This window comes from Homarus americanus, unplaced genomic scaffold, assembly GCF_018991925.1.
Source record: "Homarus americanus isolate GMGI-L3 unplaced genomic scaffold, GMGI_Hamer_2.0 scaffold7626, whole genome shotgun sequence".
Taxonomy (NCBI): Eukaryota; Metazoa; Arthropoda; class Malacostraca; order Decapoda; family Nephropidae; genus Homarus; species Homarus americanus.
In genome coordinates, this window is record NW_024718273.1 from 2,415,288 (window position 1) to 2,430,337 (window position 15,050).

Below are 15,050 nucleotides of genomic sequence, written 5' to 3' on the forward strand. Positions count from 1 at the left end.
TACTTTTATCCTCTTCGCCACTGATCGGCTCATTAGGCGCTTGGGCGGTCGGTCACGTCTCTGTTATGAGCAGTTGGCAAATATATGGATGGATATATTCAACACAATCAGAGAAAAGCTGTGGCTCAACACTCACCATCGTTCAGGAGTGGTACTACTGTAGTGACGTTGGTAATAGATACATCTTGGTAGGTAGTCGAGGTTACTGAAATGACATACAACAATCATAGAAAAATAAATTCATATATACAAGTCAATATACCATCTATGTATAATGATCTCTTACAGTAGCATCAATCATACATAACTATACACTCTAATACATAATACACTATACTGTATATATATATCAATGGCAACCAAACAATAATACTTAATATACAGTACCTCGATCTATATTCAGCTAATACATCTTTTGTGTAATCCTATTGTTTTAATATGATTTATATAATACAGTGGGTCCACGAGTTACAGACGTCCGACTTACGAACACCAGCCGATATGAACGAGGTCCCATAAGGTCAATTATTTTAAAAATCCGACATAGGTACAACTGGTTTGTAGTATTAACGTACGAGAACTAGTTTGGTTTGCGTGACGTAGAGGAGCAGCGGGTGGGGAGCATTGCGTCACCCAGCCATGCGCCTTGAGGGAGAGTCAGTACTCCTTACCCTCACCTCAGTAACGTGTGTGATCAAGTGCAAACTGTGGTATTCAGCATAGTGTCTGCGTTCTTATATCTTAATGAGCTAGGCCAGTGAATACCCCTCATCTCCTCCCTCATCCCTTCGCAATTGACCTTGTAATATTTGACCCTTGGACTGGTTTTGTTATAAACCAATTAACAATTAAATCTGAAGGAAGCATTACATGGTGACTGGTGCCAACGGGGTCTAGATGTTCCAGATTGGCCACCCTACCCTCCTCGTTAGTTATGATGAAGTCCAGCGGTTTGGGTGTTTGTTTCCCTCTGTAGTGAGTCGGATCTTTAACATGTTGGAAAGAAAATTATCTCTCAGAGTTTCTACAAAAAGAGTGGCTGGATTATTTAGGTCATTTGTCATGGTTTCATTTCTCCAGTTGATGTCACCATAGTTTTCCACCATGACAGGGAGGTGGCTAGGGTCAATTAAGGCTCTTAAGTTCCTTTGGTTTAAGAAGCTACAGTTTGGTGATCTGTATATATGTTTGGCTCAGAAGTCGAAAAGCGACCACATCGCGTTGTAGTTGTTTTGAAAATAACCAGAAGCGAGATTTTGCTACAGGTTAGGTTCGGCTAGTTTGGATCGGGTTAGGCTAGGTTAGGTTAGTTTGGATAGGATTAGGTTAGTTTGGATTGGGTTAGGTTAGGTTAGTTTGGATTGGGTTAGGTTAGGGTAAAATCCAAACGCAAAATTTCGCCTTCTTGTTATTTTTAAAACAACCACAACGCGGTGTGGTCGCTTTTCGATTTCTGAGCCCAACATATACATAATTAAAAAGCTTAACTGGAGAACCAGTACAAGTACATCACAATCAAATCAGGTAATCATTCCACACAATCCCATACCGTTACTATTTTTAAACCCTCTACTGTATATCTAAAGCAGTCTTACATGCTGAATACAGTGGTTATAATGAATGTTTGGAGAAATGCACAATTATTGAGTCGTGACCTTTCTTATTCTGTTCCACCTAACATAAGCAAAGCTTCGATGCAGAGGGGAAATGTGGAATAAAAAACAAAAATAAAACAACCTAACCTAACCGACTCTAGTCATTTACTCACTGAGTAATTATTTTGCAAACACTGGCATCCAATTTAGGTTCATAACCCAGCACCAGCATATAATTTAGGATCACTTGGTGGCTGCTTGTGGAATATTAGCCATAAATCAATATAAAAGTTCCACCTTAAACACCATGAACAATAACCATAAATTTTTCCCTTAATGAATAAACCTTGATAATAACTCACATGTTGTACTTTCAGTGAATTCCACTTCATCTTTGTCAGTGTAGTCACCACATTCACAGAAGAAACGCACTTCATAGTCCTGTGAGAAGATGACATACATTATAACTTAATTTCACATTACATTTTCTAAAATGCAGTATATCAAATGAAGCCATATTTTCTTCAAGATGAAATGTGTTAACACCATTAAATTCTGTTTCTTGTAAAGTTATGAACTCAATAATTTGGCATTAAGAAACTGTCTCTCCTTCAAAACTGGCTATTTTAACTTAAAACCTTCTCTCCTAAGTCAAGATTCCTCCTAAAATACTGTACCAGGTAGACTCAAGCAATAGTTTACTCTTGACACCTCATTTGTTTTGTGTAAGTGCCATTTTTTGGCTGTGTGTGGTCTATGTATGTCATATCTGTGCCTTATTTTTCTTAAACTCTGGAGCATGTATGATGCACATTTTTTAATAAAAATTACTTATCATAGTGTATAGCTTATGTATGCTGCATGTACGTCTAAAAATTTACTAAAAAACAATTTTGGATATATTGCTGCCCAGGTTGGTTTAAAATGTGCCCAAACTTCCAGGTACGATTAAAAACAAAATTTTTAAAAATTAGAATATTTTATACTTTGGAATATTTATAGTAGCAATCAAGAAAATTTGCTTCATAATATTGAAATTATTATCAGATCAACTACTGTATTTGGTGTCTGTGATGTTACAGATCAATCATACAAACAAATACGTAATCTAAGACATCTTAAGTCTTCCAAATGATCAGTAGGTGAGTTAGTCAGTGCAGAGCCTATAATACACAAACATTTGTTCCTCACAAATGTAAAATTAGATGTGTGTTATGCTGTATCACGCATCTCAGTTTAGAAGATTATTTGCTAAGTTAATGGAGTAAACTTTGTTTATTTCATCACAGTACATAATAATATTTTGCAGTACAGTAAATCCTTGCTTAACGCTGTGGTTCTGTTCCTGAAAACCGAAACGTTAATGGAAACAACGTTAACGGAATCAATTTCCCCCATAAGAAATAGATAAAATACAGGAGTTAAGTTCCCCAACCTCTCTTTGTCCCATGAAATACATTACATATACAGAAATTCAATGGCAATTTTACTGAAAATAGTATATATAAATAAATATATATATATATATATATATATATATATATATATATATATATATATATATATATATATATATATATATATATATATATATCAGCATAAACCTAGATCACGCACCTACAGTGATTTACTTGCATATATATATATATATATATATATATATATATATATATATATATATATATATATATATAAATCAACTAATGAATTTTGAACTGTACTCACTGACGGGGGTAGGTGATGGAGCGAGTGTGTGATGGGTAGTGGAGCAGAGGACGAGGGTGGGAGAGGAGGAGGAGGGTGGCGAGTCATTGAGACCCGGCGGGTGGCTCCTCCTCCCAGTTTAAAACCTCCATTTTCATAGCAAGGCTAATAGTCTTATGTTGCTTCTTCACAACACTAGCATTAGTAAAATTTGATGGGCACTTGGAAGCCATTTTGAATGGTTAGAGTACAGTATTAAGAGCAAAAACACATAAACACGCACAAATGCGGGTGAGAGCATAGAGAGTCAAGATGAGAGAGGGTGATGTACTGTACAAAGTAGTCCGTGACGACGTTATACTGAATCAGCGGGACGTTATCCGAATCATGTGTATCAAAAGAATAGGGACATTATAACGAAACAACGTTGTCAGGGCCAACGTTAAATGATGACTTACTGTACCGGTGTGTGCATTTATTTCTTTATTTATTTATTTTTTAATTCTCCATCAGTACATAATTATGTATCATAAAATATATTAATAAAAGAATCCAGCAATCATCCAAGCTTCCTGGATTATTGAGGTGACATCTATAAGAAATTTCTACCAATTAAGGCTCAGTGACCCAATCAATCCAAAATACTGTACAGTTGAAGCACCTTCAAGACACAGTGTGTACCCTGAATTATTCAAGTGATCAACAAGCACCACCTTCCCACTTAAATCTATTGATAGAATAGTATATTCAAATCCCCATCCCTTATATTGTACTGTGTTTGAGATTACATTAAATCCCTCCCCTTTGAATAACATGATTCACCCTTATATTGTTTTCACTTACCATAAATGCAATATTACAATACTGTACAGAGAAAAAATAATTAAAATGTACATGTTCAATTACATCAGAAAACATCAGTTGTTTATATTTCTCACCTTACAACCTTGAGCATTTTCTGAGGCGAGACACTCGAGGCCTTTCTTACGGTGGCACGTCACCACTTGCCCTGCCTCTTCTGGTAGTTCGTGGCCTGAAACAATCATAATGCCAATTACAGTTTCACACAACTACTATAATTAATATTTAGGTAACTCTGTTGACTGATTTTATTTTATCATTAATATAAGGGATACCCATAGCTGCTCACACGTTTTTTATTCTACAAATGATGATAACAGCTGCATCTGCATATAATTTGTGATAAACAGAATTAAACCTCATTTATTATACTGTAAGTAGAGGGAAAAAATAAGTAGGGTTATAATAACACACCCCAGTCTAATTCAACTCAACCTTCAGCCAACACCCACACATCAGCTACTACAGGTAGTAGGTAGATAGGCAGCTACCAAACAGGGAGGTACTACCTCCTGGGAAGATACTGGAAGCATAATGTGTTGTCTAATAGTAGAACCTGCTGCCATATGGCATCACGAAAATTGTGACCAAGTCCCAGGTTGCTGATCTGACTTTCTGCCTCATTTACACACAATTGCAGGGTCTCAATTGTTTCTCTTACTTTGACAACACAACATACATATATTGTTTCTCACTCTTGATTTTTTTTTCATTTGTATATTTCTTTATGGTTCTTTATTATTATTATTATTATTATTATTATTATTATTATTATTATTATTATTATTATTATTATTATTATTATTATTATTATTATTATTATTATTATTATTATTATTATTATTATTATTATTATTATTATTATTATTATTATTATTATTATTATTATTATTATTATTATTATTATTATTATTATTATTATTATTATTATATTTTCGCCCCCAAGGCCCCGATGTGTGTCAGTGACCTGTGCCCGGGTGGGCTAATCCCCGTTAAAAAAATTGTGCTCACATCTGAGAGTGGACACATGAGGTAAACAAACAGCCTACACTATCAATTCCCAGCATTCTAGACCCATGGTGATGATTGCTAAATAGCTTATTTGTTCTCAACAAAAATAAGATAAGTTTAGAAGACTATTACTTCAAGATATGTAATCCAGTGTGTCATGTATGTAAGAATATACATTACAAAGTAAGTAAATGAATCATTTCATTTTTAATGCTTTGATGGCAAATATTCTAAAAAAAAAATTAAAAGTTACATTTTGACTATCTAATAAAAATTCAATTGAATTTTGCATCAAATGTGGACTTTGTCTTTTCATAATAAGAAATAAAGAAAAACTTCAAAGAACATTTATAATTTTGATGACTTACTGGTAACGACATTGACTGGGGACTAACCATGAAATCTAATTCCTGGTAAGTAAAAGAAGACTTAAGTATGCTTGGAGTATTAACTTGTTATGAGAATACTGATAACTCATGCTGGAGACAATATAGATGAGCTTTACAAGTGTCAATGAAGCTACTCACTTCCCTTCACCCGACACTCCACTCGCCGTGGCCTAGAGCATAACTTCGTGTGTTTGTTGCGCAGGTCAGACAGAAGTTCCTTCTCACTGCCCAAGCTGGGAGAAGACTCACTCAACCAAGAGCTCCATGCATTACACTCAAATGTTGGCTGAAGCAAGAAAAGTATATCATGTTAATAGGGTTACAAAACACAATCTTAAAATATACAATTGTCTATGAAACATACACAACCTGTTTTAACACACACAAAAAAGAATGAAAATACTAACAACCATTATAGGTATTGAATGCAGTCTATGAGGAGAACTGAAACTGATACACTGACATAATAAATGTCAAGGATTTGAGCCTCAGCCCAGACACACGTGAGAAGGGTGTTATCCAGTGTGACCCTCACTACCAAACATCACAGGTTTATGGTTTCCTCCTGTACTAAAACTGGATAGACTTCCCAAACAGTTAGTAAGCTGATAAGTGGCAAAAATTATTAAAAACAAAATAAGTACAGGTATCCTTCGTTTAATGATGGGGATACATTCCTGAAAAAAACAAAATTAAGTGAAATTATCACTGAATGAGGGATGGATTGATTGATTGATTGTGGTAAATACATCCCTGACAATGCATAACCCTACCTGGTGTAGGTGTCTGGCATCAGTCTCTATTGCAGTACTGTATGTAAAGGGGTGATTGATAATTGAGTGTTAAGCTCTGGCGACCATTTTGGCCAGAATGTCTTAAAACGCAGTTTCATTTTTTTTTTTATTAATTCTCCAGTCCTTCTTCCTGTGTCATAAATAATTTATAAAATTTTCATGTACATTCTAACGAGTTTGTTACGATACTTATGTTTAGATTTATAATGTACTGTACATAATAAAAACAAGTATCTGGTGAAGGTCTCGCGCATCTGTACAGTATCTATAGTTTGTAATGCAGCTTGTAAGGGGCGACTGAAGGCTGAGGCGACCGCTATGGCCAGGTTATCGTACCGCACCTTTTTCATTTTCTATTTCTTCTTCCTGTGTCATAAATAATGTACATAATTTTCTATACATTCTAACGAGTTTGCTACGATACTTATATATAGGACTTATGGATAGTATTATGCATACTGTATAAATTATACAAACCGACATTGGGATTGTTGACTCTGTGATCTTATGGCGATTTGATTTGATGTAAGTAAATAACAACGACACAGACATTACAAGGAAAAATTTCAAGTTTATCAACGACGTTATAAGATCATTTGCGTGTATTATGTTTCACTATAAATGTTTCATCAAGAAAGTGTATAGTTACTGTGGAGTAGTGAGTTTTAGGCTTGGTCGACCGATATTGCCCAAATATTGTACAATAAACCCATTTGTTTCTATTCTTCCTCTAACATTAGTCAGTGACATATGTTTGTTTCTTTACTTCCTCTAACATTAGTCAGTGACATATGTTTGTTTCTTTACTTCCTCTAACATTAGTCAGTGACATATGTTTGTTTCTATTCTTCCTCTAACATTAGTCAGTGACATATGTTTGTTTCTTTACTTCCTCTAACATTAGTCAGTGACATATGTTTGTTTCTATTCTTCCTCTAACATTAGTCAGTGACATATGTTTGTTTCTTTACTTCCTCTAACACTAGTCAGTGACATATGTTTGTTTCTTTACTTCCTCTAACATTAGTCAGTGACATATGTTTGTTTCTTTACTTCCTCTAACATTAGTCAGTGACATATGTTTGTTTCTTTACTTCCTCTAACATTAGTCAGTGACATATGTTTGTTTCTTTACTTCCTCTAACATTAGTCAGTGACATATATTTGTTTTTATACTTCCTCTAACATTAGTCAGTGACATATGTTTGTTTCTTTACTTCCTCTAACATTAGTCAGTGACATATGTTTGTTTCTTTACTTCCTCTAACATTAGTCAGTGACATATGTTTGTTTCTTTACTTCCTCTAACACTAGTCAGTAACATATGTTTGTTTCTATTCTTCCTCTAACATTAGTCAGTGACATATGTTTGTTTCTTTACTTCCTCTAACATTAGTCAGTGACATATGTTTGTTTCTTTACTTCCTCTAACATTAGTCAGTGACATATGTTTGTTTCTTTACTTCCTCTAACATTAGTCAGTGACATATGTTTATTTCTTTACTTCCTCTAACATTAGTCAGTGACATATGTTTGTTTCTTTACTTCCTCTAACACTAGTCAGTGACATATGTTTGTTTCTTTACTTCCTCTAACATTAGTCAGTGACATATATTTGTTTTTATACTTCCTCTAACATTAGTCAGTGACATATGTTTGTTTGTATCTTCCTCTAACACTAGTCAGTAACATATATTTGTGTCTTCCGCCCTCTAACATTAGTCAGTGACATATGTTTGTTTGTATACTTCCTCTAACCTTCTAGTCAATACTTGTATATTTGTGGCTTTACTTCCTCTAACATTAGTCAATGACATATGTTTGTTTATACTTCCTCTAACACTAGTCAGTAACATATATTTGTGTCTTCCGCCTCTAACATTAGTCAGTGACATATGTTTGTTTGTATACTTCCTCTAACATTAGTCAGTGACATATGTTTCATTCTTCTCCTCTAACATTAGTCAGTGACATATGTTTGTTTCTTTACTTCCTCTAACATTAGTCAGTGACATATGTTTGTTTCTTTACTTCCTCTAACACTAGTCAGTGACATATGTTTGTTTCTTTACTTCCTCTAACACTAGTCAGTGACATATGTTTGTTTCTTTACTTCCTCTAACATTAGTCAGTGACATATATTTGTTTTTTACTTCCTCTAACATTAGTCAGTGACATATGTTTGTTTCTTTACTTCCTCTAACAGTCAGTGACATGTTTGTTTCTATACTTCCTCTAACAGTCAGTGACATATGTTTGTTTGTATACTTCCTCTAACATTAGTCAGTGACATATATTTGTTCTTTACTTCCTCTAACATTAGTCAGTGACATATGTTTGTTTGTATACTTCCTCTAACAGTCAGTGACATATGTTTGTTTGTATACTTCCTCTAACATTAGTCAGTGACATATATTTGTGTCTTTACTTCCTCTAACATTAGTCAGTGACATATGTTTGTTTCTTTACTTCCTCTAACATTAGTCAGTGACATATGTTTGTTTTTACTTCCTCTAACACTAGTCAGTGACATATGTTTGTTTCTTTACTTCCTCTAACATTAGTCAGTGACATGTTTGTTTGTATACTTCCTCTAACAGTCAGTGACATATGTTTCTTACTTCCTCTAACATTAGTCAGTGACATATATTTGTTTTTACTTCCTCTAACATTAGTCAGTGACATATGTTTGTTTCTTTACTTCCTCTAACATTAGTCAGTGACATATGTTTGTTTCTTTACTTCCTCTAACATTAGTCAGTGACATATGTTTGTTTCTTTACTTCCTCTAACATTAGTCAGTGACATATGTTTGTTTCTTTACTTCCTCTAACAGTCAGTGACATATGTTTGTTTATTTACATCCTGACGAATTTACAACGACAGTTATATGAACAGTTATTGTTGCCTGGTTCTCACATTTTATATATGTCAAATAATACAACTAAAGTTAGCAGGCATACCATATTGTTCTTGTTTCCTTGATACGTACTAGTACATGAATTTCCATTGACAGCGTAACTATGAGTGCAAATCTGTTAACTGGTAATCAGCATATTTTTTTTTATTTATATATATATTTTTTTTTATGGGAATTAGCCCACCCGGGCACATGTCGAACGACCCACACGTACACAGCAGTCTTAATCTTGGTTCTGTTGGCATTTCTGATTGTGAGTTGCACCTTTTATTCTTTCTTCTTGCACCTGATAATCAACATGATATCTGCAGTACACCACCTATTCTCTACATAATGTAATGAAATAGGATGAATTGTGATACCATATGCAAAATTAATAACGTCATGAGTAACCCCACTGATATATGCACCTTTGATAATATTTCAGCCTCAGGGGATGGGTTGCCAAATAGGGATACAGTAAGTCCGAGCTCAGTGTTGCCCCGCTTCACGTTGTTTTGGTACTAAGTTGCTAAACTTTAGAGACAAAAAATTTGTTTAACGGTGATCCAATTCTACGTCATTTTGCGTCGTCACAGACTACATTTTACAGTGCGTCACCCTCTGTCATATGGCCGTGTTATGGTCTCTCGGCTTGGTGCAGAGTCCAAGTGACAATCCACCTTCCTCTCCTGCCCTCCTCTGCTCCCACCCTCCTCCTCAGCTCCTGCCATACTCATCCCCTTCCACCATCCGACTCCTCTGCTTCACTACCCACCACACACACGCTCTACCACCTCCACCCATCAGTGAGTACCAATACAAACTTAGTAGTTGTATATGTATGCATTATTTTCTATAGAAATGGCAATGATTTTCTGTATATGTAATGTATTTCATGGGGCAAAGGTAGGCTCAGGAACGCAACTCCCGTATATTATCTATTTCCTATGGGGAAAATTGATCCGCTTAACGTTGTTTTGCATAACGTCGCATTTTTAGGAACGCAACCTCGACGTTAAGTGAGGACTTACTGCATAACTTTACTATATTTTCATGAACCGAAGTTACAATGGAATCGCTTCGAATGAAATATGAAACACAATGATCCGATATTACATTCATTTTCCATATACAATTACAGTACAATGACATTATGATTTACTGCATTTTAATATTATTTCTACCTCAATTGACAAAGTAATATAACGTTTCATCTCATGATTCGTGCTGGCAACGGAACATTATCTGATACACACTACAATACGATGTCGTCATTGAGAGTCACTATGGAGACATCAAAGGCAACATGAGGGGGTGGATATACTAAATTTTGATAGGTAGAAACTCGAATAATAAATTTAGAAAGTAAAAAATACCTCTAAGAATATTGTTTTCATTCCCTAGAATGTATTGTCATTGCTTAATCTAACCTAGTGTTAGTAACATTATTAATAGTCATTAGAACTATATGACTTTTATAATTATTATACCTATAACAGTTACAATGAGGAAAACACAATGCTAGCAATCATTGATTCATATCTATGCTGTTATTCGGAAAATGACATTTCTCCATGTCTGTCAGTGCAAGCTGTGTCTTCCAATGAGTCTCGGGGTCCTAGTGGTCAGGGATTTCCAGCAGAGAACACCCACTATTTGACTGTCGTTGATATATTTTCGCTACGCCAATACCATTATATTATTATACTAAAGATGGAGCACGGTGATTCACCATAATTACAACAAATGCCAGAAATAATAACTTTTTGGGGGGACTGTACATATCTTTATATATGTAAAATAAAATATGTATAGTCTGGTTTTAAGAGGTTAATTAAACCCATTGAGGTCCGCGTATAAAGCGAAACGCGTAAATAAAATAACAGAACCTATGGGATTAATTGAAATAGAGACTAGGCCGATCGCCAGACTCACCTTTTTTTGGCTATCGCCGACACAATACTGTACATTGTAGTAAAAAAAACATCTTAATTTTATTATGGTAGTTCAAGGCCTCTCGGGGGTGGTGGGGGTCCAGTGGAAGCCATTGTGTAGAAAGAAAAAAAAGCACTGGTTCAGGGGCACGAGTGAATGTAAGCAGAGACAGTGAGACTGGTGTGGCGGCGGAGAGCGTGGGTGGCGGGAGGGGCAAGGATGCCTAGACCAATCACAGAGTGCAATATATACGGTACATTACAACTAACACTGGCTGCTATAAGCAAAAAACGTGAGATGTATCGAATCCTTGTACAGTACCATCCCATTAACCATTCCAGTCATATATTTTTTTATATTGATAAAATTATATTCCTTGTCTCCTCTCTGTAAAATAATCTTTTCTATTGCATGAACTGTCTTCGTATATGTTGTTCAAGCACAGAAATATATAACAACATATTCAACTTGACAATGAAATAAATATCTCATGCAAAACACGGCTCACCTTTCCAGAAACCTGTACTGTAATGGGTGTTGTGGTGATGCACGAGGTGGAGTCACACGTCAGGAAGTTGTTGACACACTGACACATCTGACAGTCAGTCACCAGGAAGGCTCTCCCAGGCTGCATGTTTAAAATTGTTAAATGTTAATTTGTTCTGATGACAACAGACATTCTATGTACTAGATATAGAGCAGATTGTGTACTGTACGCTAATGATGCTAACATACTAATATAAATCAAAAGTTTAATGTTAGTAAACAGAATCTGGTGATATACTATAGGACCCATGATTTATTAATACAGGGGGTAAAGTACATAGTAGACATGATGTTGAGTAGCACTTACATAATGTTTAAGAAATAATTTATAGAAGGAAGACATAATGTGTTTAAGGTGAAATACAATGATATTTAGAAAAAAAAACATGAACAGTATATGGGAGACAAAGTTTATACTTACCACTGTATAAAATTAACTTGTCACAATTATCAATTGTATGATAAAGCAGTACTTCTGAAGAAGATGGCTAACACCAGAACATGTTCAATTTTGTTCATTTTTTCCACAGATGTTCTTTGGAGGATTCTATGTAATAAATATGATACAACTTTCTCCTATAATTTTGAGTATTTTTTTTACATATTTTTTTTCTCTATCTGTGATCATAAATTACCTGTAGTGGGCGGGGCATAAAGAATGAGGGAAATTGCAGGGTAAAACACAGTGAAAACCTCTTGTGTCGGCGTGAGTTGCCGGTAGCTCTTTTTTGTTCCCGTGCTACAAATGACCCAATTGGTCTGAGTGTTCTCTCAGGTCCACAAAAAGAATATAAAATTACACCATGCTGCTTTAAGAAAGTTGCTTTAATTGGTATAAGATATCAAAATACAGTAAGTACTTTCTGTTTATATGGTGCAGGGGGGGGGGTGGGGTCTGGGGGGGCCAAAAGTTAGGCAAGGTTTGGTAGGGTTATTTGGTTGGGTAGGTCAGGTTCTATTAGGTTCTGTGCATTGTCATATCATTTTTATTAGTTACTATCATCCATAGAACATCTGTGGAAAAACTGAATGAAATCGAAAGTGTTCTTGTGTTAGCCATCTACTCCAGGATTACCGAAAACAAATTATATTTTACTCTGGCTACTACAGTACATACTGCATATGTACTTCACAGTGAAACGGGGAGTGCGATTTCTGGAGAAAAATTACTTGTATTTATATAATCTTTATATTTGTAGTAACATATAAATTATAAAGAAGATATACTATAAAGGTACAGGAAGAATCTCAGTACTATATAGGGGACGGAGGAACACCCCCACCCGCTCTACCTCCCACCAAGGTGGAGGCGAGTACCATGTAAACAATGACATCTCTGACCACACACCCCGCAAAATACAAAGTATGTAACAAATGTTGCAGCTGCTGAGAAAGAGGGGAGGGGGGGGGGGTCAATACCAAGAGCAGAGACATTACCGAAAACAAATTCCGGCTTGAAAGTCATGTACACTAATACCGACACATTCCTTGATAAGAGAGAGGAGTTTGAAACACTGCTGAAGGTCCAGCAACCTGATATAGTAGGAGTTGTAAAACTGCTGTACAAGAACAGGAGAATCAACCTGTAGGAATGTCAGTTCAGTATTGATGGATATGACTCATTTACGAACCTTTCTCAAGCAACTTGCAAGAGGGGTGTGGTTATCTATGCTAGGCAAGACTTTAGAGCCAGCCAGGCGAGGGTACAGGGAGAGGATGTTTTTGAAGAATCCAAGTGATGTAAAATTAAATTAAAGGGAGGGGACTTACTTATTGTCAGGTGTATCTACAGATCCCCAAACTGTATTAAACCAAAGGAACTTAAGAGCCTTAATAGACAATGCAATGGTGTTCAATCCTAGCCACCTTCTTGTCATAGGGGACTAACTATGGCGACATCGACTGGAGAAATGAGACCATGACAAATGACTTAAATAACCCAGCTACTCTTTTTATAGAAACTCTGAGAGATAATTTTCTGTTTCAACAGGTTAAAGACCCGACTCGTTACAGAGGGGAGCAAACACCCAAGTAAATGGACCTCGTCATAACAAAAAGAGGAGGGTATGATAGCCAAGCTGTAACATTAGTCCCAGTTGGCACCAGTCACCATGTAATGTTGTCCTTCAGAATTTACTGTCTCTTGGTTCAAAACAAAACCAGGCCAAGGGTCAAATATTACAATGGAAATTACGATGGGATGAGAGAGGAGATGAGGGGTATTCACTGGCCTGACGCACTTAGGTATAAGAACGCAGACACTATGCTGAATATCATAGCCAGTAAAGTCAACTATTTGATTGAGAAATATATATCCAAGAAAAATCCAGTGCGTCCAGGAATACAAGGAGACCACTACACATGAACCATGCGGCGGTCGTCAAGTTTAAGAAAAAAACTCAGAAATTCAAGACGTGGCTTAGGACAAACAATGAGCAGGACAGGAGGATGATTGCCACATCCAGTTACCAGGCAAAGTCAGAGAGTAGAAGGGCTGAAAAGGAGTTCCAAAAGCTGATTGCAAGAGAGGTCAAGTCAACCCCAAAGGCGTTTTACTGTGACGTAAAAGTTGAAATTTAAAACAAGAGTAGGAGTATCGGACCTGAGGCTTGAAGATGGTAGTTCCACAGATTCTGACCAGACAAGGCGGAGTTGTTGAACAATTTCTTTTCTTCGGTGTTCACAAGAGACAATGGGAAAAATATTCCTGCGTTTGAGGACAGACGGTTCGACACAACGCTGACCCACATTGTGTTCTCAGAAGAGGTTATAAGAAATAAACTGTCAGAGCTAAGGCTTCATAGGAGTCCCAGACCTGACATGGTGCATCCCAGAGTGCTAAGAGAGTTGTGCAACGAGCTTGCTGAGCCCCTGACCCTGAAGGTCCTGTTCTGTAAATGCCTGGATAAGCAAAAGGTCCCCAGTGATTGGAAAATGGCTTAAGTGAGTCCTATATTCAAGAAGGGCTATCGTTACTTCATGAATAATTATAGACCAGTGAGCCTGACCAGCATAGTATGTAAAGTACTTGACAGTATTATAAGAGATGCCACGATGGAACATCTCCTACGAAACAACCTTGTGAAGGATTGCCAAAACAGTTTTATGCTGGGACACTTCTGCTTAACATAATTACTCAAGGTACTGAATGTTTGGACCCGATGTATTAGCCCCTGTCAAACAGACAGTAACAGTTATATAAATGTGGGTTACATACATTAGGTTTATATAATTACATCACCCACAGTAACTTTCCTATTGAACATGTGACAGTATATTCCCACTGTGCCCTCCCTCCTTGAGAGCAGAATCA

At 36.1% G+C, this 15,050-nt stretch overlaps 1 protein-coding gene across 1 annotated transcript in view; it reads right to left on the reverse strand.

The window, feature by feature from the left end:
- LOC121859369 overlaps positions 1-15,050 on the reverse strand; it is a 532,182-nt gene that overhangs the window by 216,004 nt on the left and 301,128 nt on the right. Inside the window, exons 49-53 of the mRNA XM_042356146.1 lie at positions 11,700-11,819; positions 5,699-5,846; positions 4,238-4,332; positions 1,958-2,036; positions 137-205 (exon numbers count right to left, since the gene is read on the reverse strand). Coding sequence (XP_042212080.1) covers positions 137-205; positions 1,958-2,036; positions 4,238-4,332; positions 5,699-5,846; positions 11,700-11,819 — 511 coding nt within the window. The remainder of the gene's footprint in view (positions 1-136; positions 206-1,957; positions 2,037-4,237; positions 4,333-5,698; positions 5,847-11,699; positions 11,820-15,050) is intronic.